The following is a 27,206-nucleotide window of genomic DNA, read 5'->3' as shown; positions in this document are numbered from 1 at the left end:
TAAGGTGAGAGTTCTGTACTAATTGCACTTAGACCCAGTTTTTTTTAAGGTAATTTCTTTCAGGTAAAGCTTGGTGATTGTGCTTGACCAATACAGTGCAATATCTAGAATATCATGCGGTAAAACCGGTCACAAACCCTGTTACCAGACATTATTCCCCATTACCATCAGTAAAAACTTTACGTCTACTTACTGTGCAGCAATAATATTTCCACCTCTGGTTTTTGCACAGAATTTTACTTTCATGCTCAGACTGAATAAGTCTATTTATTAATGCTTCTTGGATACTTCTATTTGATCGTTTCACAGAATCTCCCACCTATCTGCTTAACAAAATACCCAAGGGGCCTGTCAGCCGGCTGGTAGCAAGGTCGCAGAGTCTGGGTGCGTTCTTTCCGCTCTGTAAAAAGAACAATTGATGGACAGAATGCAGGACAATGTCATACATTCACCCCAGGACAGAGATCTGGGTCTAAATCCATCGTTTTTTTTCTCTCAATGCCATTCCAGTTTGGACCCAGCCATATGCAAATCAGTCTTGACCCTGCCCCCAATAGGAAATGTCCAGCCCGAACTGCCAGGCCAGGTCCTCCCTGAACTGGAAACAAGCATCCTAGGACCGGTTTCGGGCTTTCAGCCCTCATCAGCCAGGATAGCTTGGGGTGGCATGGTGAGCAAAAGAATGATGCATTTAACCCAGATCTCTTGACTGGGGGTGAATGTTTTGATTTGTTCTGCATTCCGTCCATCAATTGTGTATCTTTTTTCCGCTCTGGACATTGGTGATACTGGTTGGACAGCTTAAGCATGTGAGAACCTTTTGTGTGGGCCAAAACTTTTGCATGACCCTCTTTGGTGACAGATCGAAGGAGTGGCTCAGAAAGGAAAAAGGTACTTGTGGGACAAAGAAACACAGTGTTTGGCACTGTCAGGAATTCAGCACAGAAACGAGCAGGAAAGGGGTTATGTAGACCCTCACGTAGGAAGAGAGATGCTAGAACTAGTCATCAAGTCACTTTTCCCTGAGGGAATTACAGAACTACCTGATACAGACAGGGTGGGAAAAGGAGGCTGTGCAAGGCAAGACATTGGCAAAAGGTAGACCATGATAAAGTAACTCTCACACTAGGAATTTCCACCTGAAGGTGGTCACATTGGGGTGGCAAATGCGCTTAAGAAAAGGTAGATCATGATGATGTAACTCACAGTAGGAATTTGCCCCCCCAAAGGTGGACACCTTAGGGTGGTAAATTAGCATAAGAAAAGGTAGACCATGATGATGAAACTCTCACACTAGGAATTTGCCAGCTTGGAGTGTGAGAGTTGCATCCTCACTAGCAGGGTGTATTTATCTCCACTTCAAACAAGGCTCTCTGCCTGGCAGCATCTCATAGTTGTATCGCCTTTCAGCACCCATGTAGTTCGTCCACTCGTCCTTGCATCACAACCCTTTAGTTCTGTTCTTCCTTTCCGGGTATCTGTCAGTCTAGCCCCTGCCCTTTCCTCTATTGTCTGTTGATTCTTTTTTGTATGACTACTTATTGCTTCTGTTCAAGTCTCTACTCTCTGGGGACTTGGGATCAGGGCTGGTATTCTGGTTGACATCTGATCTCTACATCAATCCCATTGTTTTGTAGTAAGATACTATTACAATATTCTCAGTGGCGGCTGCTACTGAATGGTCGGAGGTGGTGCAGGGTGGCAGGGGCGGCTCTAGGCTCATGGCGGCCCTGGGCAGGGAGCGTAGGTAGGGGGCCACGGAAGAGGGGGTCCGAGCCCGGCCCCGGAAGAGGGGTGGTCAGGGTGTTTGGAAGTGGAACAGATCCGGAGGCCGCCAAATCCCTGCCAGGGGCCGCCACGCAAATATGTAGCCATTCTCAGAGGATTATTATATTACGGATATATATATTGGCGTGGGGGCCACTGGGGTTTGGTGGCCCTGTGCAGGTGCACAGCATGCACATGCCTAAGGCCGCCCCTGAGTGTGGGATGGAGGAATAAAAAAAAACATACCTGGGTACGATTGCCCGCTGCCTCTCCTCCGTCCTCTTCTCTTCTGGCAGCAGGAAGCACCCGGGCTCCCAAACTCCCCTAGCAAATCACCAGCATGACAGCAGCATCATGATTGGTCTGAGCGCCCTAGTTCGGCACTAAGACAGGGACTGAAAGCCTATGCATGTTCTCTTCCCAGGTTATACAATACATCCTGGTGGAGAACATGCTAAGTGTGCATGGCGGTGTGGCCAGCCCAAGATGGCGGGCCAAACTGCCATGCGCACCTTGAGAGTGCCCATCACTCCTACCCCCTGCTCTGGCCAGCCCAGTCCGGCCCTGCGTGAAACAAACCAACTGAGCCACTGCAGTACAGAAAAATAAAATCATAATAACATTGCATTATTATCATTTTATTTTTCCTTTTTGCACTGTGTGGTGAGGCTCCTCTACCTTCGAGGAGGAGCCACCGCTGAATATTATTAGGAGGTGTATTATTTGATCTCTGCAACTGCCAACACCAGTCCGGTACAAGTTTTGCCATCCTGCATGCTGGTGCAGCTAGCCCTGTGGCCACCCATGGTGGTCCCAGCGATTGCCGCATTGAAGAGCGGGGGGTGTGGGGGGGTTGCTGGCGAGATTCCGATGATTGCCGCCTGCATCCGCCGCATTGTAGAGTAGGGAGGGGGTGACAGTAGGCTGCTGCCCCCAAAACTCATGCTCCCCCGCCCCTGGTTGCTACTCCACTAATCCAGCAACAGCAAGCAGCCCTGTGTTTCTCTTCCCCGTTTTCTCCCTTCTTCTCCGCTGAGGTGGGTCAGTGATGAACACCTTTCGAGAGACTCGAGAAAGGCCAGGATTTGCTTCGAGTCCATATCTCAGTCTGAAGCTTGTCATGCGCCACCTAGTGGTGTGACCATCTTAGCTGCAAAAAGGCAGAACAGATCAGGCCTTCGTTTTGAGTGGTTCAGAAAAGGGGGTGGTGATGAACAGAGTGTCTGAATTAAGCAGACCACTCTTACCCAGTCCAAAGATCAGGGCTTGATCCATCACCGTTATTTAGCTCACTGCCCCATCCCAGCTCAGAACCTGGCTATATGCAAATTAGTCTGTCCCTGGCCTAGTGCATCATGGGAACAGGGCAGACCAAACTACCAAGCCAATTCTTCACCAGAAAGGAGACAAGCTTCCGGGGACCGGTTTCTGGCATTTCAGCCGTCGTCGGCCCGGCTTGCTTGAATCCTGATGGAGCAGTGAGCAAGGGACTCATATCTGAGTATACCCTGCCACACCTATAGTGGCCAAAAACGATTCAGAAAAGGGGGTGGTGATGAACAGAGTGTCTGAATTAAGCAGACCACTCTTACCCAGTCCAAAGAAGCGTGGAAGGGTATACTCAGATGTGAGTCCCTTGCTCATTGCACCATCAGGATTCAAGCAAGCCGGGCCGACGACGGCTGAAATGCCAGAAACCGGTCCCCGGAAGCTTGTTTCCTTCCCAGTATAAGAATTGGCTTGGTAGTTTGGTTTGCCCTCTTCCCACCATGCACTGGGACAGGAACAGACTAATTTGCATGTAGCCAGGTTCTGAGCTGGGATGGTGCAGTGAGCTAAAAAACGGTGATGGATCAAGCCCTGATCTTTGGACTGGGTAAGAGTGGTCTGCTTAATTCAGACACTCTGTTCATCACCACCCCCTTTTCTGAATCATTTTGTCCACCATAAGCGTGGAAGGGTATACTCAGATGTGAGTCCCTTGCTCATTGCACCATCAGGATTCAAGCAAGCCGGGCCGACGACGGCTGAAATGCCAGAAACCGGTCCCTGGAAGCTTGTTTCCTTCCCAGTATAAGAATTGGCTTGGTAGTTTGGTTTGCCCTCTTCCCACCATGCACTGGGACAGGAACAGACTAATTTGCATGTAGCCAGGTTCTGAGCTGGGATGGTGCAGTGAGCTAAAAAACGGTGATGGATCAAGCCCTGATCTTTGGACTGGGTAAGAGTGGTCTGCTTAATTCAGACACTCTGTTCATCACCACCCCCTTTTCTGAATCTTCTTTTTGAGTGGGGCAATGAGTAACATTCCCCATCTTCCCTAACATGGTGACGGTCTTAGACAGACTTTCATCCACAAGCACCGCTGCCTGTTTCCAATCTGTGCTGCAGCACATGAGCCAACATGCAAGTGGGAATGATGATGTATGAGTGTGTCCCCCTCTGCTAAACCCCGCCCAGAGGCTTCCCCGCAAACATGTGTTCAGTAAAATAATGTTGATGGATGCAGTGGATCGCATATTTGCTGTACGGGAGTTTGCGATGGCCCAAAGCAGGCGTGCAACGTCCATTGGGCTCAAAGGGTGTCAGCCCGGCTGAGAAAGCTCCCCGGGCACACACTCAGCCGCACCTGAGTATTTCACAGGTCTTTAAAAGACCATTTACTTGTTAATGAGGCTTTGTTGCTGTTTTTACCCCTTCTTAAAGCCCCTGCATCTCCACTTTGCATATTGCTGGAAGTGTCAGCCCCTCCCCGAATTTTTAGTAGCCCTCCCCCCCTTAGAAACTTGGCTCAAGTTGCGCCACTGGCCCAAAGTTCTTTTTTTGTGACCATTGTGCATTTCATGCGAAAGGTGTGAAGAACATGCAAAGGTCAGAAACATCTGCACTGTTAGGATGTTGCATGAAAATCAAGCATGATGCAAAAGCAATGATGCTTTTATTATTGCATACTCTCCATGTTCATCTTTCTATACATGAATGTAATTAGGCAAACCTTTCCCTCGAATGTGTAGAGTCACCCTCGAGGAAAAGTTGCACAAGATAGGCACTGAACACAAAATGGCAGCTAACAGTCATAAGGTCCCGCTATTAACTTCTAGTGCCCAAGAACTTGTCCATGGAGGAACAGAACACGGGCCAGCAGGAAAAGAAATGTTATTTTGCAATTTGGGTCATGAGGTTCTTTATTGATGGGACGGAAGTAGTGTACAGGGGAAAAGCTGCACTTGGGCATAGGAGAAGACAAAGCAGGAAACTTTACAACTATGTAAAGCCCAATATATGGGAACTTCACAAAACTACCCCCATATTATATAAACTTTGAACTCCCCTAACTTTATAGAAAGCTCTTTAGCCCAGGGTCACATGATCTGTGTGAGGTAAACAAACACAGTATTACCATGCTGTTCCTACCTTTTATGCACTCGGGGACAACGGCCTTATTTGTTTGATGGGGTGACACTGCTATATGGATAAAAGACTGACATATAGAAAAAAATCAGTAAACTGTGAGGTATTGGTATGTTGTAGAAATTAAAGTTTAGTTTCCATTTTAGCTTTCCTTTTTTAACTTAGCATATTTTTCTAATGACGGGCATGTTTTCATTAACACAAGAAGGTGCCCTGCACGCATTTATTCCTGGTAGGCATTGTTGTTCCTAGAAACCGTATAACAGGTAAAACTCTTATCTGGAGCGAACACATTTCTGCACTTATTATTTCTCAAAACATGTGCAATTCTTCAATTTGTTTAAATATGGTTAAATTGTCAGGCGGTCTTATTATTTCCTATTTGTGATTGTCGGGATGATCAATCAGCGGGGCGTCCTGTAGCTGGTCTGATGTAAAACGATTTTTATCAAACCTGCAACTTCAGATGGAATGTTCCCCAGTCATTGCCTTCCATGAATTCACTAACTTGGGGACATGGTTTTAAAATTTGCATATATATTATTTTTCTTCTTCATCTCTCTTGAAAGTCCTTTCTGCCCAATGCATTTTAAAGAGGAATTAGACCTCCTCTCTCCTTCTGACCATTTCTCTTAAAGCAGACTTTAATTTCTATATATGAAAAAAACAAGTCCAGTGGTGCAGTGTTGTTCTTAGGAGACAGCACTGTGTAGTGAAGAGGCTTTTCTCCCTGACCGTACACTGCCAGATGAAGAAAAAACAAGATCTGGTCCCCAAAAATGAGAGCAAGTGGCACACCCCTGGGACCACCTGCACAAGTTAAGTGCTTCTTCAAGTGTCTAATTTCTCCATGTACACTCTGGATAGTTTTTGACAGATGGCGGTCAGAAGTGTGGTCCTGATGGAGATGGCAGCGACGTGCTCACGTGGTGGGGTCTTCTCAATGGTAGGGGTGTCTTGATGGTCAGCAGTAGGGTCTACAACTAGGGATGGGAGGCCGTAGAACCTGTTAAAGCTTGTGGTTCAGATCATGGAGGTAATATTGTGGGATGAACTAGATATCGTTTACGACTGTGGGCCTGGGATGTATAAATGCTCATAGTTTGTGTTTGGATTTGGTAGAGGTATGAAGAGGTGGGCTTCGATGAATACCCCTGCCGCGATAGCAGTGCATTGAGGCTGGTCTATTTATCTCAAATGCATACTGACTGTGGGAATCTTTAGAATAAACTACAGCTGATGAACACTGGCAAATCTAGGTTCATGGATATTGGCATACATTATGACCATCAGTAGTTACTAATGTCCAATAAGAAACAGACCAAATGTAAAGATTTTGATTAAGCTTAACATTTTTAGAATGTGCTGGAGGGCTTGTTATTTGTTTGTGTGTGCTATATTCTATTCTGCAAAACTACAAACAGGGCATAGGGTTACTCCTCTATTTGGAGAACATTTCCAAATTTCATACCATTAGATATCTAGAACAGTCACAATGGTTACAAACTTCCACAGGTACTCAAATGGGATTTCCTTGTGCAAAATTGGAACCAGATGCCTAGCAGTGCATGTGGAAGTGTAATAAAAATGTGAATTAACACATTTATTTTGTTTTCCGCACGAATTTCTGCTTTTCAGGTGGAGAAACCACTTTCTTACCAACCATTAAATATGTGGGCTTTGTTGCCCCCTCCCGAACCATAAATTCATTTTCTCCTGTCCGTAACAGTAGTACATTTGTCTGTGCTCAAAGTATGGGATAAAATTGTACATGCCCACCCATACCTAGCACTGAGTTTATGAATGTAGTAATTTAGGATTCCAGCCAAATAGCCCGAGTCGCTTTATTATTTTTACAGTTAATATATGTTTTAAAATTACTCTATTGTTCAATAGTTAAAATTTGATATACATATTCAATATACATACCTATTTGTTTACGATATTGTGATCTTCTATATTTTGGTTGTCAGTAATTTTGACTTTTCTTACAAAGTACGTAGGTAAAGTCGATATTTTTGTCTGTGATATATTTATTGGAGATATTTTGTCATACAACTGCTATACTTGTAAAAAATGTAAACTTCTCTGACACTGTAATAGCAACTCTGACATGAACTGTACAGGAGGACACTGATTAACCAAAATCTAGGTACATCATACACCCATTGACCTCCCAATGACATCACACGATGACCTTTAGTCTTATCAATGATCACTCATCTTTGTTGCTGAGTGGTTAGGTGGAGTGCAAGGAGTGAAAACCACAGAAAGTAACCAGGGCTTGTAGGCTAGTATTCAGGCCATGACGTTGGGGAGGGGCTTGCAATGCGAAGTCCTGCATCAATGATGCATTATGTAGTGGCGGTTCCACGGAAGCTCCGGGGCTGTGATGCGAAGTCGTTGTCGTTGAGGATGCCGTCGATGAGGGGCTTGGGATGTGAAGACCTGCCTTGAGGATGCGTTGCACAACAGCAGTTCCTAAAAGCCTTGATGCAAGGTCCTGCATCAAGGATGCATTGTGCTGTGGCAGTTCTGCTCACAGGACCACATCTGGTCTGGCAGAGCCTCTTCAGGCCCTCTTCCAGTGGCCAATACTCGGGTGGCACCACTTGGGGTATGGGGCTCACAGCAGACAGAGTCCAGGTGCTAAGTTCAAGTTGGTTGGAGCCTTTTCTGTTCCATAGGATTTGATCAGGATTCCAGCCAAATTGCCTGAGTCAATCGGCTGCTCCTTTGTTCAAGATGCAGGTTCAGTCCTTCTCACTCAGGCAACAGGGCAGCAGAGTAGCAGTCCTTCTTGCAGAGCAGCACAGCAGTCTTTCTAAGTCTTCCAAAGGACCAAAGGTGTACTAAAGAGTTCGGTCTAAGGGTCCATTAAGTATACCTGGTGCCAACTTTTGCCTCACTGTCTAGGAGCAATACACAAAGACCAACTGCCAGCTACACTTAGTCATGTGACTCAGGATACAGGCTCCGGGCACCACATGGTTTGGACAAGAAAATGCCAACTTTCTAAAAGCATCTTTTTCAGAACTGTGACTTACAATTTGACTTTACCATTATAGAAGGTATTAAATTACAATTCTTTAGATACCAAACTCGATAGTCCTACCTCCTTCCAATTGAAAGTTAGCACTTATTAAATGTAATAAGGTAATCCAATGTTATCCTAACGGAGAGGTAGTCCTTGCAATTGTGAAAATTCTTTTTAGAGTTTTTCACTACCAGAACATGCACAACCTAAAAGTACATGTCCAACATCTTAGATGCATTACACCCTTCCCTCTGAGCTGTTTAGGGCTTACCCTAGGGATGACTTCTGTGTATTAAAAAGGCAGGTTTGGGCCTGGCAACATGTTTATTTTGCTAGGTTGAAATTGCAGTTTAAACTACACACACAGGCTGCAATGGCAGGCCTGAACATGTTTAAAGGGCTACTTACATTGGTGGCATAATCAGTGCTGCAGGCCTACTAGCAGCAGTTAATTCCTGGGTCCATGTAGAACTTTTACAGGGACTTACAAGTACATTAAATTTGCTGATTGGGTGTAAGCCAATGTAACTGTGTTTTAGGGAGAGAGTGTAAGCACTTTAGAACTGGTTAGCAGTGGTAAAGTGTGCAGAGTTTTAATTCCAGCAAAAATGAACCCAGCCAAAACAGAAGGATTGAATGCAAGAAGCTGGGGTAAAACCCCACCATGGATTTCAGGTCTAGAACGTATAACATACAAAAATACATCAAAATGTATAACTGATAAACATAAAATAACAATAAAAACTTTAAAATAATTGCAAAAACGTATTAAAAATATATAATGTAAACAGAAATAATAACATTTTTAAACCTTTATAACTACAAATACTATTTATTAATGTTCTTGAACAAATATACGATAATGTTAAAATACAAAATAAATTAATAGAAATATTATAAAAAGTTAACCAAAGGTTGGGGAGAGGAGTTGGCCTAACGGCTAGAGCGGTTGACCTCGAATCAGGGGAACTGGGTTTGAGTCTCGGCAATGACGCTGAACATCCTGTGATTCTGGGCAAATCACTTAATCTCCCCGTGCCTACCAAAAATGAATGTGTCCTCATGAAATGCAAATGGTGCTATGTAAAGCACTCTGATACCCGATTCGGGTCAAGTTCGCGCTATATAACACTCTGTAAAAAAAAAAAAAGGTTACAGGGACGTTATAGTTAGGCTCAAGTTTTACTCGTACAAAGCCAGTGAAATTCAGCAGTTATAGTTAGGTGAGCTAACTATAACTTGCACCCCGCAATGTACTGCTTATGACCTCACATATTACATCACTCATGAGATGGTCAGTGACATCACTGATGACATCATCCAGCAACTGTAAATGTTTAAAAACAAGTTTGAGTGTTAAATATATATACACCAAGGTGTATTGATGAATCAGTGGGTGCATGAGTGCCTGTATGGATGATTCAGTGGGTGCATGACTGACTGTATAAGTGAGCAATTAGATGTCTCAGTGAATGTATGGGTGAGTGACTAGGTTGTCTGAATGTCTGTATCAGGCTGTCAGTTGGTGTCTAAGTGGCTGTATGGGTTGGTGGGTGGGTACGTGAATGACTGTATGGGTGATTGGCCAAAGGGGGGTGGCACACGGGGGGTACCTGTGGTACCCCCTGCCTTTGCATAATCGAAGAGGCAGGCACCGCGCGGTGCCTGCCTCTTCGATTGTGCAAAGGCGTGCTTTTGTTTTTTTAACATTGTGGCGGACGGTGCAGTGAGCACGGCCCGCCACAATGTTAAATTGAGGAATGCGCCCGCCACTGTGGTGGGGGCATCCTAATGGCAATGTCGGGACCCCCGCCCTTAAGGCGGGCGGTCCCGATTTCCGGTGGGGTGGCAGGCGCCATCCTAATGTGCCCCTTGAAGTTTGGATTGTGGGCCACAGCTATGTCTATTGGGCTAAAGTGGCTGCAAAAAACAAAGGTATTGACAGAGACTTGGGTTTGCCAAATATGGAGATTAGTTGCTTTTGCCAGAGAGGGTTAAAGTTTCATCAGCTGCTGCCTTTGGATAAAATCATTGTGGATTTCAAGCTCCTTACCTCATGATTGTGCACTATGGTAGCAATGACCTAGGCACATTGACTGGGGTAGAGCTGGAAATCCTAATGAAGGATACCTTTGTCAGTCAGTCAAATCTCTTTATTCAATACTTACTTAGGAAAATTATAAAAGTACAAGATACACAATATAAAAACACATTAAAAATACAGTTTTCACAGTGCAAATATTAACAATAATATAAAGTGGAAATATAAAACATCAGATTTAAGAACAGAATAAAAACACACACAATTCATAAAATAGAGTTACCCAGCCGCCGACTCTTTCATGAACGAAGTAGAAATGAAGCCACAGAATAACATACTAATTGGTCAGGCAATGATTGTAAAAAGTACAGAGCTGGGTGACATTGAATAAAATGATGTTTACGCATAAGGGGCCAGATAAATCTATTGCAATGAGCCTTATAAAATTTACAAAAAAAGAAAATATGTAAATTTGATTGGGAAGAAGAGCCATCACACGGGCAGGGAGGAAGATAAGAGATAGAGAAGATGCCTGCTGGACAGGAGAACATAAACGGTATGAAATTCAGTTGAAAAATCACTAAAATAAATCGGTGGTATGGCTTAGTCACATAAAATTAATATGGTGCTGCACCTTCCTGATCAATAGGGCCCTCTAAGTATAATTTTACGGACACTTTTGAGCAGTGCAAATTAGATCGCTCAAAAGCTCTTTGTTTGAAAAATAATGTTTTAATTGGAAACTAGGCCCTAAGTATAACTACCTACCGCCAGTAGGTAATATTTATATAACCTACTGGCGGTAGTATCATTTGACTTGGAGGGAGTCACATTCACAACTTCCACTCCAGACTAACCAATAGTAGGGAAAGTGTTGGACTTTGGAGGGGTTACATTTACTATTCCCACTCCTTTGTAAGCAACCGTAGGGAAAGGGTTGGGCTCTGGAGGGGTCAGATTTACTATTCCCACTCAAACCTGAGCAACAGCACGGAAAATGTTGGACTGTGGAAGGTTTAGATTCACTATCACCACTTCAACATAAGCAACAATAGAGAAAGTGTTGGATTTCAGTAAGGTCAGAATTATTATTCCTATTTCAGTGAAAGCAACAGTGAGGAAATTTTTGAATTTTATAAAGCTCAAATTTCGTTTTCTCTAGCCTAAATTGAAACTAAATAAATTGCAAAATATATCTCTTTAAATATATACAAATGTTTTTTAATTATACAATGTATATTAATCATTTAAAACACGAAAATAGCATATAAAATTATACATAAAATAATGTGAACAAATGACATAAATTAAAACATTCAAAAAATAGATTTTAAATTCATTCCACCCTACGACCCTAAAACTCCAATAACCACAAAAACAAATGTAATTAATAATAGAAAAATAACAATTCACAATATTTAAAAATATAAGTACACTATGAAATAATTAAGACTTTAACACAACATAATTAGTTAACATTCAAACTATTAAAAATAATTGGACAACTAAGAGTAATCTTATTAACCAATTCACAAATATTTTTTACCAAATCTTTAAAATTAGCTATCGAATATCTAAATACATTTGCATAAATAATGTTCTAATTAACAAATTAAAACTGATGAAAAAAAATTCAAACATAATTTAAAAAACGTCATTTCATATTCCCTTATGAACCCAACAATCTGCCAGAAAATGTTGATAAAACATCAAATATATTACGAAATCAAAGTAAACACACCGAAAATACTTAAAGATATCATTAAAATAATAACAACCCATAACACAAAAACAAATAATATTCAACAAAATAATTTTAAAACTATATTTTGTACGACTATAGTAAAAATATATAAAAACCTTAACAAAATATATTCTTACCTTCTATATTCTGTTCCATTATATTTTATTTACATCACAGTATTTTTGACACTATGGGGCCCATTAGAATGGCGGGCGGATCGCCCCCGCCTGGCAGGTGGTAGCCACCTCCGGCCTGGCGGGGGCGATCCGCCCGCCATCTTTGCCGGAATGACCCCCTGCCATATTAGTATGGCTGGGGGGTCCACGGATGACGGAAAGACTGTCCGCCGCTTTTCCGCCTCGGTCGCCTTGCGACCGGGGTGGAAAAGGGTATATATGGTGGCGCTAATTACAGGCCCATTAGCCTTATAGATTCTACCCAGAAGGTGGCGGGGAAGGTGATTCTGGGAAGGGTGCTTCAGTGGGTGGACGATAATAACATTCTATCGGACCTGCAAGCGGGTTTCCGTTCTGGCACTGGGACCATCGAACAGGCCTTTAGATTGGCCCTTCTGTACTGGAAGTTTGTGGTGCTAGGCAAGGGCAGCCTTTATTTAGCGTTTATAGATCTTAAGACTGCCTTTGACCTGGTTCCAAGGGAGGGGCTGTGGAAGGTCCTGTCTGAATTAGGGATGCCTCCATATATCCTATCCCTTCTTGTGAGCCTTCACGCCGGCAATTTTGCGAAGGTGAGATGGGGTATGAACGGGGAAAAAACAGATAAAATCCCGGTGGTAAGAGGTGTCCGCCAGGGTTGTGTGCTAGCTCCCACTCTGTTCTCACTTTATGTGAACGGAGTGGTTGAGCATCTGCTAAAAACTCCTGCAGATGCTCCGTCTCTGGCGGGCAAACGGATCCCCACCCTGCTATTTGCAGACGATACCCTTCTCATTTCAAAAACTCCCACGGGCCTGCAAAGCCTCCTGAACAGCTTCCAGGAGTTTTGTACTCTAAGGAGTTTGGTCATTAACACTGACAAAACCAAGTACTTGATCATGAATCCACCAAAGAAACCTGGCCGCCCCCCGGCCCTGAATTATGTTCAATTGGAGAGGGTGGCTGAGTTCAACTATTTGGGTATCCGGCTCAATGACACTCTGAGCTGGAACCCCCACATCCAGAAGATGCTCCTAACCCATAAAAGGGTGGGGTGTTCTTCTTAGGGAACAACGCTCCTCTACAACTAAACCTATTGCCCCAGTAGTAGAAATATACAAAGCTAGAGGGGTAAGCGCAGAATTGTGGGGATCCTGTAACCTGGACATACTAGCAAAAGTGGAGAGTAAATTTTTGAAAGAACTTTTTTTCTTTTCTTTTTTTTTATTGAACAAGGCAGTAGGAAGACATTGGTACATTAAATTCTTCATAATTAGACAACATTTCCAAACAATATACAAGAGACAAATCTAGAATATACAACACCACAGCGTAAGTGCAAAAACTGCAATAGCGTACGACTAAGCGTACCTATATTAAAGTGCTAGTGCAAAATAGTGCAAGATAAACAACTGATATACTACATCTAAATTCCTATTATAATTTGTACAAAAAACAGCCGATATAACGCGACGAGGATATCATTGCCGTTCTTAAAGTGGTAGTACAGAAACATGGAAAGTTGGCTAATATAAAAACAGCTGATAAAAAACATCAAGATTACTATACGGTTCATAAAGTGCTAGTGCAATAAAGTGCAAGACCTGATGGCTCTCCCATTGAGTACACCTACAGTCCCTGTGCTCCTAGATCTAGGTTGTAGGTCGATTGCGGATCAAGCCCAGTTGCGCCCCCTGTTACTCTGGGCACGTCTATGGCGCGTTCTTGAGCTAGCTTCTTATGCAGAGTGTTGGTTCCTTCCGACTATGCCCATACAATGCAGGAGCGACGATTACCCCGTTCCACTGCCCTTGCCCATAAGCGACCCTCCGAAGGTAATACAATGGGTCAACAGAGGGGCAACGGACAGGGGGCGGGAAAAGGGGGTTGACAGATAAGGGATCCCAGATATTCAGACTAGGGACTCGCTGCAAAGACCAGTGTTCTCCACGTACTGCACCTATAGGGACAGAAATGGATTACTGTCTACCATACATGGTATGAAATAAACAACGTAGCACCTCTTTCTCCTACCATGCCCCACAAAACCCCCTCACACCTCCTTACCCACAAGCGCTGTGGTCGTTGATTTGTGGAGATCTCCGCCGAGGAGGGGTTCAATAAGGTCCAAGCAGGAAGAGAGGGGGCAAGGGAGGGGGGTACTTGACACTGGGGAAGTCGCTCCAGTGATAACAGAGCCAGAGGTATAGGGAGGAAAAAGTCGTGATAACGACTGAAAAAACCTCCGTCTCTGGGGCAAGGAAATACTCAGAGCATACAAGGGTGGGGGCAAAGGCAGGGGAAAGAACGCTGTGTATCACCGGCTTCACCGCGAAACTCGCTAAACCCGGATGCGCCCGAAACAGCACTCCGCCTCCACACAACGATGTGGACAGAATGGAAAACAAGGCGGAAGTGCTTGTTCTGCGCGTTCCACAACACAACAGGGAATCGTGACGGTAATCCAGCCGGACCACCAGTCACTTCAAGGAGCGCTGGAGCCCCAGCAACTCGCTATACCCAGCCGGGTTAAAAGGCTCAAAACTAGACAAAAACACGAACAGACACAGAGAGACACAACAAGACACAACAAGGTAAAAGGGCCAGATGCAATCCAAGGATCGCCAGAAGCAGGAACAATTAAGGGAAGGGAAGGGCAGGGAAACCTGAGAGCCAAGAAAATGCAATAGCTAGATCACGAGCCCGTGAAAACAGCACAAGTCCCAATGAACAAAACAGCCCCTAGCTCAAGACCAGGAACCACACGACTAGATATCAAGCACTGAGGACAGGGAGAAGGTGACTTATATCTCCACCCCAGCAGGTCACATGGGCCCCCAAACATGGTAAGAGAAAGAGGACCACGCACGAATCCTAACATTACCCCCCCACCCCCAACAACCCTCCCCACCGGACGTGGCTTGGACGGATGTTGGCGATGAAATAAACGAACCAACCGAGGCGAATGAACCCCCCCAGCCGGTTCCCAGGTACGATCCTCAGGGGCATAACCTTTCCAGTCGACCAAATAAAACAAACGGCCCCTCCTTCTCTTGGAATCCAGTATGGCCCGGACCTCAAATTCCTCTTGACCATCCACAACATAGGGGGAGGAGGGGGTAACACCTGTGAGGAGGGCACATAGGGCTTCAATAGGGACGTATGGAACACAGGGTGAACCCGATAGTCGCCGGGCAGATCAAGTTTCATAGCCACGGGATTAATAACCTGCACTATCGGGAATGGACCCACATATCTAGGCTGTAATTTGCGAGACCCACCAAGCCTAAGGTTCTTAGTGGCCAACCACACCTGTTCACCCACTTGATAAATAGGAGCAGGAGCCCTGTGTTTATCTGCCTGTACCTTCATACTGGCCTTAGCGGCCAGTAACTGTACCCGGGCAACGCCCCATATCTCACTCAGCCGCTTACACACATCATCTATGGCTGGTACTCGCCCTGTAGGTTGGATGGCCAATGCCCTAGGATTGTAACCCAAGGAGCAAAAGAAGGGAGTCATACCCAGAGCGGAATGCAAACTGTTGTTATACGCAAACTCCGCAATGGGCAGAGCCGTAACCCAATCACATGCCAGGGAAGATATTAAACACCTGAGGTATTGCTCCATGGTCTGATTAGTACGCTCGGTCTGGCCATCAGATTGCGGATGATAAGCAGAAGACAATCTGATCTCCACCCGCAACACCGAGCACAACTCCTTCCAAAAATGGGACACAAACTGAGCCCCCCGATCGGTCACCACCGCAGATGGCAGCCCATGTATCCGTACTATGGAGGACATAAACACTAAAGCCATCTCTCTGGCCGTAGGTATCTGGGGAAGCGGGATGAAATGAGACATTTTTGTGAACAAATCAACCACAACAAGAATGGCGGTGAAACCGGAAACAGATGGAAGCTCGGTCACAAAATCCATGCTAATGGTATGCCATGGAGCGGGGGGGACCTCCAGGGGACGTAACAGCCCTGACGGCTTACAGTGAGTGGGCTTGCTGATGGCGCAAACCGGACAAGCTGTCACATACCCATGGACATCCTGTGCCAGTGTTTCCCACCAAAACCACCGCATGCACATCTCCTTTGTCTTCGGTATCCCAGAATGTGCCGCCAAGACAGACGAATGACACCACTCCAAGACCTGTTCTCTCAATGTAGGGGGAACAAACATCCTACCCTCATTATACAACAATCCATCCTGGACCGTAATGTGGGGTAATGACAACCATGGGGCCAAATCCACCTTGCGTAGTTGTTCCCTCACTAGAGACAGAAAATCCTCACCGGCCACCACCCCTACGATTCTGTCACCGGGAATCATAGGCCTATCCTCCCTGCCCTGTCCCAACTCCTTAGAGTCTACATGGATGCGGGAGAAAGCATCAGATTTAACCTGCTGTGCTGCGGGCCTATACGTGATAATGAAATCGAATTCATTAAAGAAAAGGACCCAACGCATCTGACGTGGTGTCAAAGCACGTGCAGAACGAAAGAACTCCAAGTTCTTGTGATCCGTATAGATCGTGACGCTATGCCGGGTCCCCCACAGATAATGCCTCCATTCCTCAAATGACAACTTAACTGCCAACAGCTCTCTTTCAGCCACAGTGTAATTGCGCTCTGCTGGCAGCAAGGTCTTAGAGAAATAGGCGATGGGATGCATACAACCGGTCTCAACATCTCTTTGGGACAACACCCCTCCCACAGCACATAACGAGGCATCCGTCTCCACAAAGAAAGGCAAGGCAGGGTCAGGATGTACCAATACAGGTGCCGACGTGAATTTCTCCAGCAACCGCTGAAAGGCCTCCTGAGCCTCTGAGGACCACACAAAAGAAACCCCCTTTCTCAACAACCGCGTCAAGGGGGCCACAACATCAGAGAAATGAGAAATAAAACGCCTATAAAAATTGGCGAATCCCAACAGAACCTGTATATGTTTCACCGATGTTGGAACAGGCCAGGTAGTAATGGCCTCAATCTTTCTTGGATCCATCCGAACCCCTCCTGCCGAAACCACAAACCCCAAGAACTCCACCTGAGTGGTGCTGAACTGACACTTCGCTAGCCTTGCGTATAGATGGTGTTCTCGCAATTTATGCAGCACTTGGGTCACATGCCGTTGATGATCAGCCCCTGTCTCGGAAAAGATTAAGATGTCATCCAGATATACAATTACACTCCGATCCAGAAACTCCCGAAGCACCTCATTAATAAAAAACTGAAAGGCCGCCGGCGTATTGCATAATCCAAACGGCATTACGCAATATTCATACAGGCCATGCTTGGTCTTAAACGCCGTCTTCCACTCATCCCCGGAGCGCACACGCACTAGATGGTAAGCACCCCGCAGGTCCAACTTGGTGAACACCGTTGCCCTGCGGAGCTGGTCCAACAACACGGGAATGAGTGGAAGCGGGTATTTGTTCTTTACTGTGGCTTTGTTTAATGTTCTATAATCCATACATGCCCGCAATGTGCCTTCCTTTTTTGGAATGAAGAAGATCGCCGATGAAACTGGCGAACAGGAGGGACGATTAAATCCCAGTCTGCCCTGCCTTAACTTCAATAGCTCTGCGTCGCTCGCCTGCATAAAGGCATGTTTCGCAAACAATCCATGCATCAAATCCTTAAACGCAGGATAGTTAACCAACACCTGATCGTCCCTCTCTACCAAGGGTATAGCCCATTGGGCAGCAGTACCAGCCAAATATGATATCGTAAAAGCTACTTTGGCCGAATCATTAGGGAAAGCAGTTGGCTTACACATAAAGTGTAATTGGCACTGATTCATGAAGGTGCCAAACTTAGCGCTATCCCCCGTAAATCTCTCTGGCGGAGCCAACGGCACTGGAACAGGAGTATTCACCGTAACTGCTATAGGTACCCCACCACCGGAGCTCTGCCCACTACCATATTGAAAGGTGGCGGGTTGCAAGACTGGAACCTGAGTCCTATGCTGCCCTTTCTCCCTACTACTCAATGCCCCGACTTCCTGTTTCAAGGCTACGTTCTCCTGCCTTAAATCATGTATCTGCTCCTGTAGGGCAGGTAACGCACCCATAACATCCTGTAAAGTGGGAACCACAGCCGTTCCTCCCGCGGCCCCCGCTGACTCATCCATCGTCGCTCAGGCACTGTAAATTTAACGTGGGCTTGATATTCTGTTGGTTCCTTCCGACTATGCCCATACAATGCAGGAGCGACGATTACCCCGTTCCACTGCCCTTGCCCATAAGCGACCCACCGAAGGTAATACAATGGGTCAACAGAGGGGCAACGGACAGGGGGCGGGAAAAGGGGGTTGACAGATAAGGGATCCAAGATATTCAGTCTAGGGACTCGCTGCAAAGACCAGTGTTCTCCACGTACTGCACCTATAGGGACAGAAATGGATTACTGTCTACCATACATGGTATGAAATAAACAACGTAGCACCTCTTTCTCCTACCATGCCCCACAAAACCCCCTCACACCTCCTTACCCACAAGCGCTGTGGTCGTTGATTTGTGGAGATCTCCGCCGAGGAGGGGTTCAATAAGGTCCAAGCAGGAAGAGAGGGGGCAAGGGAGGGGGGTACTTGACACTGGGGAAGTCGCTCCAGTGATAACAGAGCCAGAGGTATAGGGAGGAAAAAGTTGTGATAACGACTGAAAAAACCTCCGTCTCTGGGGCAAGGAAATACTCAGAGCATACAAGGGTGGGGGCAAAGGCAGGGGAAAGAACGCTGTGTATCACCGGCTTCACCGCGAAACTCGCTAAACCCGGATGCGCCCGAAACAGCACTCCGCCTCCACACAACGATGTGGACAGAATGGAAAACAAGGCGGAAGTGCTTGTTCTGCGCGTTCCACAACACAACAGGGAATCGTGACGGTAATCCAGCCGGACCACCAGTCACTTCAAGGAGCGCTGGAGCCCCAGCAACTCGCTATACCCAGCCGGGTTAAAAGGCTCAAAACTAGACAAAAACACGAACAGACACAGAGAGACACAACAAGACACAACAAGGTAAAAGGGCCAGATGCAATCCAAGGATCGCCAGAAGCAGGAACAATTAAGGGAAGGGAAGGGCAGGGAAACCTGAGAGCCAAGAAAATGCAATAGCTAGATCACGAGCCCGTGAAAACAGCACAAGTCCCAATGAACAAAACAGCCCCTAGCTCAAGACCAGGAACCACACGACTAGATATCAAGCACTGAGGACAGGGAGAAGGTGACTTATATCTCCACCCCAGCAGGTCACATGGGCTCCCAAACATGGTAAGAGAAAGAGGACCACGCACGAATCCTAACACAGAGGCGCTTCGAGAGGTTATGGAATTAGAGGGCTGGTCTAAGATCAAATGGTTGAGGGAGGTCAAAAGGTTGTTGGCGGTGCTCGGGCTTGGTGATGCTTGGGCCGCGAGATCTGCCCCCCCTAAAGCCACTTTAAAGAAACTATATTGGAGTTGGGTTCATACCAAACTTATAACCAAAACCAATCATTGCAACTCCACTGTGGCTTTTGTGAGGGTTAAAGACATGGTAGCCTACGAGCCATATCTGGATATGATTTCTATCCCTTTCGACCGGGCTCTGTACTTTAAGTTCAGAGTGGGGACTTTACCAGTAGGCGAACTGACTTCCAGATGGCAATCCTTTTATCATCTCTCACCCTTTTGTGCACTCTGCCCCAATCGAATTGAGTCTGTAGCCCACATTCTCTTCGAATGTCCAAATTATCAGGCACCGAGGAGGCGCTGGCTTAGACCTCTATGCAGACGGCTAGGAACACGCCAGCATACTGTTGCACTTCGTATTCTAATGTCTGACACATCATCATTGATTGTTTGTGGTGTGTCTACATTTTTTAAGTGGTTTTGGTTGATTCCACAAAGAAGGCTTTCATTGGCAATTTAATTCTTGTTTCATCTAACCTTATTTTAATATTTGTAATACACTGTGTTTGCTGTAAATATTGCCCTTTTTTAGGATTATATATTTGTATTGTGACTGTTGTAAATATTGTTTCTTTTTAAATAATATGTAAAGCTTTTATGATATTTTTACATATCGAAATAAAGCCCATCAATCAATCAATATATACAAATGTTTTTTAATTATACAATGTATATTAATCATTTAAAACACGAAAATAGCATATAAAATTATACATAAAATAATGTGAACAAATTATATAAATTAAAACATTCAAAAAATAGATTTTAAATTCATTCCACCCTACGACCCTAAAACTCTAATAACCACAAAAACAAATGTAATTAATAATAGAAAAATAACAATTCACAATATTTAAAAATATAAGTACACTATGAAATAATTAAGACTTTAAAACAACATAATTAGTTAACATTCAAACTACTTAAAATAATTGGACAACTAAGAGTAATCTTATTAACCAATTCACAAATATTTTTTACCAAATCTTTAAAATTAGCTATCGAATATCTAAATACATTTGCATAAATAATGTTCTAATTAACAAAAATCAAAACTGATGAAAAAAAAATTCAAACATAATTTAAAAAACGTCATTTCATATTCCCTTATGAACCCAACAATCTGCCAGAAAATGTTGATAAAACATAAAATATATTACGAAATCAAAGTAAACACACCGAAAATACTTAAAGATATCATTAAAATAATAACAACCCATAACACAAAAACAAATAATATTCAACAAAATAATTTTAAAACTATATTTTGTACGACTATAGTAAAAAAATATAAAAACCTTAAAATATATTCTTACCTTCTATATTCTGTTCCAGTATATTTTATTTACATCACAGTATTTTTGACACTATGGGGCCCATTAGGATGGCTGGCGGGGGCGATCCACCCGCCATCCTTGCCGGAATGACCCCCTGCCATATTAGTATGGCTGGGTGGTCCACGGAGGACGGAAAGACTGTCCGCCGCTTTTCCGCCCCGGTCGCCTTGCGACCGGGGTGGAAAAGGGTATATATGGTGGCGGTGTCTATCAGACACTACCAGCCATATTACCATGGGCAATTTCCAAGGTGCCGCCACGGAAAGGCATGCGGAGTCTACTTTGGGGGCCTGTTACGGGACACCAAGGACTCCGGGGGGTGGGGGGTGCACATGGGGGGTACCTATGGTTCCCTCCTGCATTTCAAAGGACAACGTGGCAGGCACGGCGCGGTGGCTGTCACGTTGTGCTTTGAAACGCACAACATGTATTTTTGACATTGCGGCGGGCGGTGCATTCAGCACCACCCGCCACAATGTTAAAAAATACAGAATGCGACCGCCACTGTGGCAGGCGCATCCTAATTCCCCCCACGGGACCCCCGCCCTTATGGCGGGCGGTCCTGGTATCTGATAGGATGGCGGGCGGACAAAGTCTGCCCGTCATCCTAATGACCCCCTATATGTGTGCCTCACAATATGTTTTAAACATTATTTTGGCAGAATACCAAGTAAAGCTTAACCATTAAGGATTTGTAGACAGGGTTTTTGCAACCGACACAGATATCCAATCCTATCCTGTGGCACTATGTTCTTGATGGGTTAAGAATTCTGTTTCCCGTTGTTTACAAAAAATATTTGTATCTTTTAGATATTTTAATGAATTGTCGACTATCATGCCTAACATTATGTCAGACGGTTATTAGCCTTTGCAAATCATTGAAAGTATTGTATTTTGTAACTTGAAATCGTATTGTCATAATTCTGCTACCCATGGATCCCAGGCAGGTAAACCCCACAAAAGGCAGGGGCACTGCAAATATCTAGAAATGGATGATCAAATTATGCGGCAGGGTTCACTACGTTATGCTGCAAGAAAAGGCTTACTATGTGGCATAATGTAGGACATTTTATGATAATACTGTTTCGCTATTTTGTCTTTTTAATGAACATTAATTCTGTCTGGTCAAAAGTTTCAGCTTATGAGTAGCAGATTAGCACTTGAATGAAGCAATTGCCAGCCAAGAGGAAACCAGTTAACCTTTACAGAGGGTCTGCATTGTGCGGCATCGTGTGTGACACCTTTTTAGGAGCTTGTGGTCCATCTGAGATAGAAACCCTTTTTTGCTGAAATCAGCAAACTAACAGAAAATGAACAGCAAATCGCAGATTATGTGGCAAGGGTAGTAAATCAATAATTATGCAGAAAACACCGCAATGGAGAATCGTAGAATTCCAGTGGCTCAAACTAAATGTCTCGACAGATTTCTTAACACTACCTTTTCTTCACTTCGCAGGTTTGAGACTTTTGAAGTGAACAGCTTTGAACAGTTTTGCATCAACTATGCAAATGAAAAGCTCCAACAACAGTTCAATTCGGTAAGAGCAGCTTTGAATCTTTCCATCAATCATTTAAGGCAGGGGTGTCCAACTTACATCTAGGAAGAGCTGTACCAGGCCACATTTCCTGGATAATCCCTGACCACGTAAATGAGTTATATTTACATTAATTGCATAGATACTAGTCCCATGTGGATATCATGTATATCTTGCATGTAACAATGTTTACAGATGGCAGTGGTGGTCTAATTGGTAGCACATCTATTCTCTTTGTGCATTAAATATAAGCATCCAAATATTGGTGCCCCTCGAGGTTAGCAGAACTGCACCCCACTACCTTAGGTGCCAAATCACCAAGGCCCAATTGAGGATGTTAAACAGATATATAAACCTCGCACTCTTGTTCAATTTTGTATTAATTCATGCAGTTGTGCGTACAAGTCAGTTTAAAGTACCAGCAGGACATAAGATTTGTTCTTGCCGTATCAATTTAATATGAATATACAACAGAGTCTTGAATCACAAATTTAAAAAGCAATGACATTATCTCGGGGGCATTTAAGTGGGATGAGAGAGGAGCAGCCCCTGTTCAACGACTCTGTATATCCCCTTCACACACTTTCACCTAATTTTGTAATTACAAGTGGCACAATGTGCCCATCGATCTGTGCGAAATGCAGAGATGGCACGCATGGGTAAGCATGCACTCTGAATGCCCTTGGTAGCTACTGACAAACACTGAGAAACTCAGACTGCCTTTAGCCTCAACCCCAGAGCTGGCAATCATGCCCTGTCATGAACACCTAGCCACACCCCAAGCCCGCCAGGCGATTGGACGTGACTCAGTTACCAGTATGCAAGAGTCCTATTTTGCATGAAAAACACTACAGAATAGTAACGTCTGGTAGAAGAAAATGATCTTAAGGAGATGCAAAATGAAAACATGTAAAATGTAAACCGGGACTGCCCTTCTGAGACTGATAACCATAAGAGTTTCTACAGACATTGTTGAGAAATCATTCAGTGTGCTCCCCTGTCAAATTAAAGAAGTGAATAGTACCAGTCAGGTTTTAATTACTGCCGGGTCTGAGACCTGGGAAGACCCGCCCCGCTCAAAGCTCTGACCTTCACTACTGTGCTTACTACTGTTTATGCCTTTCCTAAGAATCTCCCCCAACTCCTAAACTCCTCTGATGATTGTTGTTTGAGGAAATTAAAACAGTCTGGTGGGTATGCGTAGGCTCATAACTTACTCAACCACATTTTAGGGAGCATTTACAGAATTGCCTGTTAACTAGCTTTAAAAGATGTGCATTCGGCTGTGGGTTCCTGGTTTTTGTTCTTACAAATTTGCTCTCTTACAATGCCTACCATTTGTTGCCTTGCCATTATACCTCTGCTCCGGCATATGTACCTTGCCTATTGTTCGATTTACAGAGAAGACGTGCCTGTCTGTCTCGCTCGCAATATATGCCTAATGCCTTTCCATCATACTGTGATGCCTGTTTTTGCTCTTAAAATCAATAAAACACATTTGAAATTAAAAAAGATGTGCATAGGCCGGTTCATTCCCAAAAACATAAGGTTCATTCATACAGTCTAAAACAAAAACAAAGAAACAAGAGGCACTTATAAATTACATTCCTGCTAACATTTCCTGTGTTGATGTCTAATAGATGTTTTAATTTACTAAGGCACAGAAAATGTGTTGTCAGACCTACAGGATTTATGACTGTCATGTTAAGGTCCTCACTTGGTCTGGCATGACAACACAGCTGACTGCTGACATATTACCATTTCTCTAATGCATACATAGAGTCTCCTTAGGTTTGATTTAAGATGAATACTACGCTCTCGCCTCACGCTAACGGCTATTTACTGTTTCATTTCGCCATTCAGAGTGTTTCCATTTGAAATGCATGAGGGACTATTTTACATCTGAAAAGTACACTCAATCATCATACTGTTTGTCGGGTTTAATTCTTTATCTCCTATATGCATTCTAAAGAGAGAGGAATCCTGTTTTGTTCTATTTTTCTCAGCACTGACAAATTCAAAAGGGCAGGATTTAACGTGATAAACAGCATTTGTACATGCATATAAACATCATTTGTGAATGCCTGTTTTTACATTTGTTGGCATATTGCAGCCAGAACATTTGGCTTTGCCAATGATTATTTTAGCAGGAAACACAGAATTTCCAGGCGCTCATGAACAGAATGTTCCCTGCTAATTTCTTAGCTGAATCGGACTTGCGCATCAGGCAAAAGTTTCCAGCGGAATTAGAAACTCGCTGAGAATCAGTATTCAGCTAGTAAGCGTGACCGCGGGCTCGGGAGAGTTTAATTAATAGTAAATGTAGCATGTCGATGACATTCTGATTGTGTTTTGTGATCACAGCATGTCTTCAAGCTGGAGCAGGAGGAGTACATGAAAGAACAAATCCCGTGGACGCTGATAGATTTTTATGACAACCAGCCCTGCATAGACCTGATTGAAGCAAAGCTCGGCATTCTGGATCTCTTGGACGAAGAGTGTAAGGTAAGGCTGCAATACACAACCTGATGGTCACCCAGCCCCATTATCGGTGGTTGGCCAGCAGGTCATAAACCCTCTTTCTATCATGGCAGGAGTTGCATTGTCCCCCTTGGTAGGCAGGTGCCTAACGCCATTAATATATTTAGCCACAAGAGGGCAGCAGGTTACAACAAATGGTATCAAAATGGTTTTGTTGCTATGGATTAAGGAATACTCTATTGGAAAAATAGCATTTTGCTTGAACTTCGAAAATCCGTACCAGAGATGTTCCAGTTTACTCCAAAAGGCGTACAACTGCAATAGTGTCCAAAGGTACCTCTGCACTAGGCAAACCTGCGGTGTTCTGCCTTTAGAACTAGTGTTGGGGATTGAGGGTGCTTTTACACCACTTTGTGCTACTTAGGTGATTGTTTCTATTACTTAATGTCACGTTTCTACCATTTCTGTGGCCCTACAGTGCATTTAGAATCTGTGCTTCCTTTCTGCATGATTCTGGGATTACTGATTGACAAGAGTCATGAAGACTGATTCACAGACGCATTTACAAGTAAGGGAAGTAGTGCTGCGGGAGAACTCTTGTATGTTCTTTTGCACACCTTTGTGATTCTGCCCAAAATCTCCAACTCCCTTTTAATAAAAATGTAAAGAGGGCCCAGTCCTTTCTGTTTGTACTAATTGTATATGAAAATCCCTGAATATTCCCATTGTATTACTATTGTAGATGTCTTTGGGGGTCAATCCAAAAAGGCATGTAAGAGTATGTAAATGAGTAGTGCTACTTCACATTCTCCAAAATACTTTAGTGAGTAGACCACAGTGTGGTCTGATGTTGTTGTGTCTTGCTGTGGAGCAGGTACCTGCCAGAGATTGTGGGTTGTGAACTTCATTACTGGAGCAAAGTCTTTAAGTAGATCCACATATTTGCCCACCCGTAGTTTGCAGCCCATCCCACAATTGCTGTTTCTGCTAGTTGGTGCCATGAATGCATGCACATTTTTCTCAAGAGTTTTCTACAAAATTGTTTCCTCTCACTTTGAAACTGGGTGGTACAGTATGATTTTTGTTTCTCAAAACAACTAATAAGAAGCGCAAAAATCAGTATTTTGACGTGAAAACTCATGCAAAAACGTAGTTAGTAATCATAGTATTGGTGTCAATTACTGAAGGTTTACGAAAGAAATCTTTGCAATATCTCAAACACACCTACCTGTGGCCGATGAAAGACCACATCAACCCTTTCTAGATGTTGTGCATAATGAGTGTGTATTGTCATCAGTGTGTATTGGGACCCTCTTGAGGCTGCACCTCCCTACTGCGATGTTAAGACCACATGGTTAGTGAGATGGGTATCCCTGCCTTTGCCCTACTATATTTCACTGTCTACCAGCCCCTCAGAAAAGAGAAGCCTTTTCAGGGGTGCAGAAGGCAGAAGAATAGGGTGTACCATCCCCCTAACATCTTGGGGTTGCCACAATAACTACTGCTCTTACTCAATGCCTTTGTTCAGGGATAGCACATCTTAGGTGTGTGACCCTGCCCAAAGACATCGTTTGGTTCCTGCAAAAGAAGTAATTTGTGGTTAAAACGCCTAATAAATTCAGTGAAAAAATCCACAGTTAAAAACTGAGTTATGGTTCTGGCTTAATCTTGTACAACCGTTGAAAAAGTGAGTTATGGTTCCACGTGTACAACTGAAGAAATTCGCTAGTTATGGTTATGAATGCACACAACACATGCTTTTAACTTATAGCATTCCCCCTGCAAAATACATCTATTTGCCAATGACACAAAAACATTTAACAGGAAAGCATCATATTTTATTGTGTTCCATGTTCTGTGCATGCGATCCAGCCCCTGCTCCACGTCGGTGATTTCATTCTAGAATTCTAAGAGTGGACGTTATGAGCTGGACAAAGAAAGAAGGGTTTTGTTCCTCTGCTGCATACCAGTGCTTCTACTAAATAGAGAAGTTGTTCCACATTCACGGTGTCCAGCTCGACTTTACATTGTGACATGTTTTGTGTGCCCTCTTAACTTCAGTTGGTGAATGTCAGGGGTTTTACACTTTAGAGCAAGAATCATAACTCAGTTTTTAACGTGTTGTGTTTTTTCAGACACATACTGTGTTGCTAGCGGTCAAATACAATCTCGTTCGGAAGGGCTCCTAATTGGATTTGGTCATCCGAATTGAATTCGGAAGGCCTGTTTCCTACTG

General features: G+C 44.0%; 1 protein-coding gene across 1 annotated transcript in view; it reads left to right on the top strand.

Annotated features, from left to right (window-relative positions):
• The window catches only part of MYO5B (myosin VB), a 1,014,515-nt gene that overhangs the window by 661,498 nt on the left and 325,811 nt on the right, over nucleotides 1–27,206 (top strand). Inside the window, exons 11-12 of the mRNA XM_078674793.1 lie at nucleotides 22,411–22,492; nucleotides 24,854–24,994. Coding sequence (XP_078530919.1) covers nucleotides 22,411–22,492; nucleotides 24,854–24,994 — 223 coding nt within the window. The remainder of the gene's footprint in view (nucleotides 1–22,410; nucleotides 22,493–24,853; nucleotides 24,995–27,206) is intronic.

Source organism: Lissotriton helveticus, chromosome 2_1, assembly GCF_964261635.1.
Source record: "Lissotriton helveticus chromosome 2_1, aLisHel1.1, whole genome shotgun sequence".
In the NCBI taxonomy this organism is placed as follows: Eukaryota; Metazoa; Chordata; class Amphibia; order Caudata; family Salamandridae; genus Lissotriton; species Lissotriton helveticus.
The sequence above is the reverse complement of the archived record's forward strand: the minus strand, read 5'-3'. Positions and strand labels throughout refer to the sequence as shown.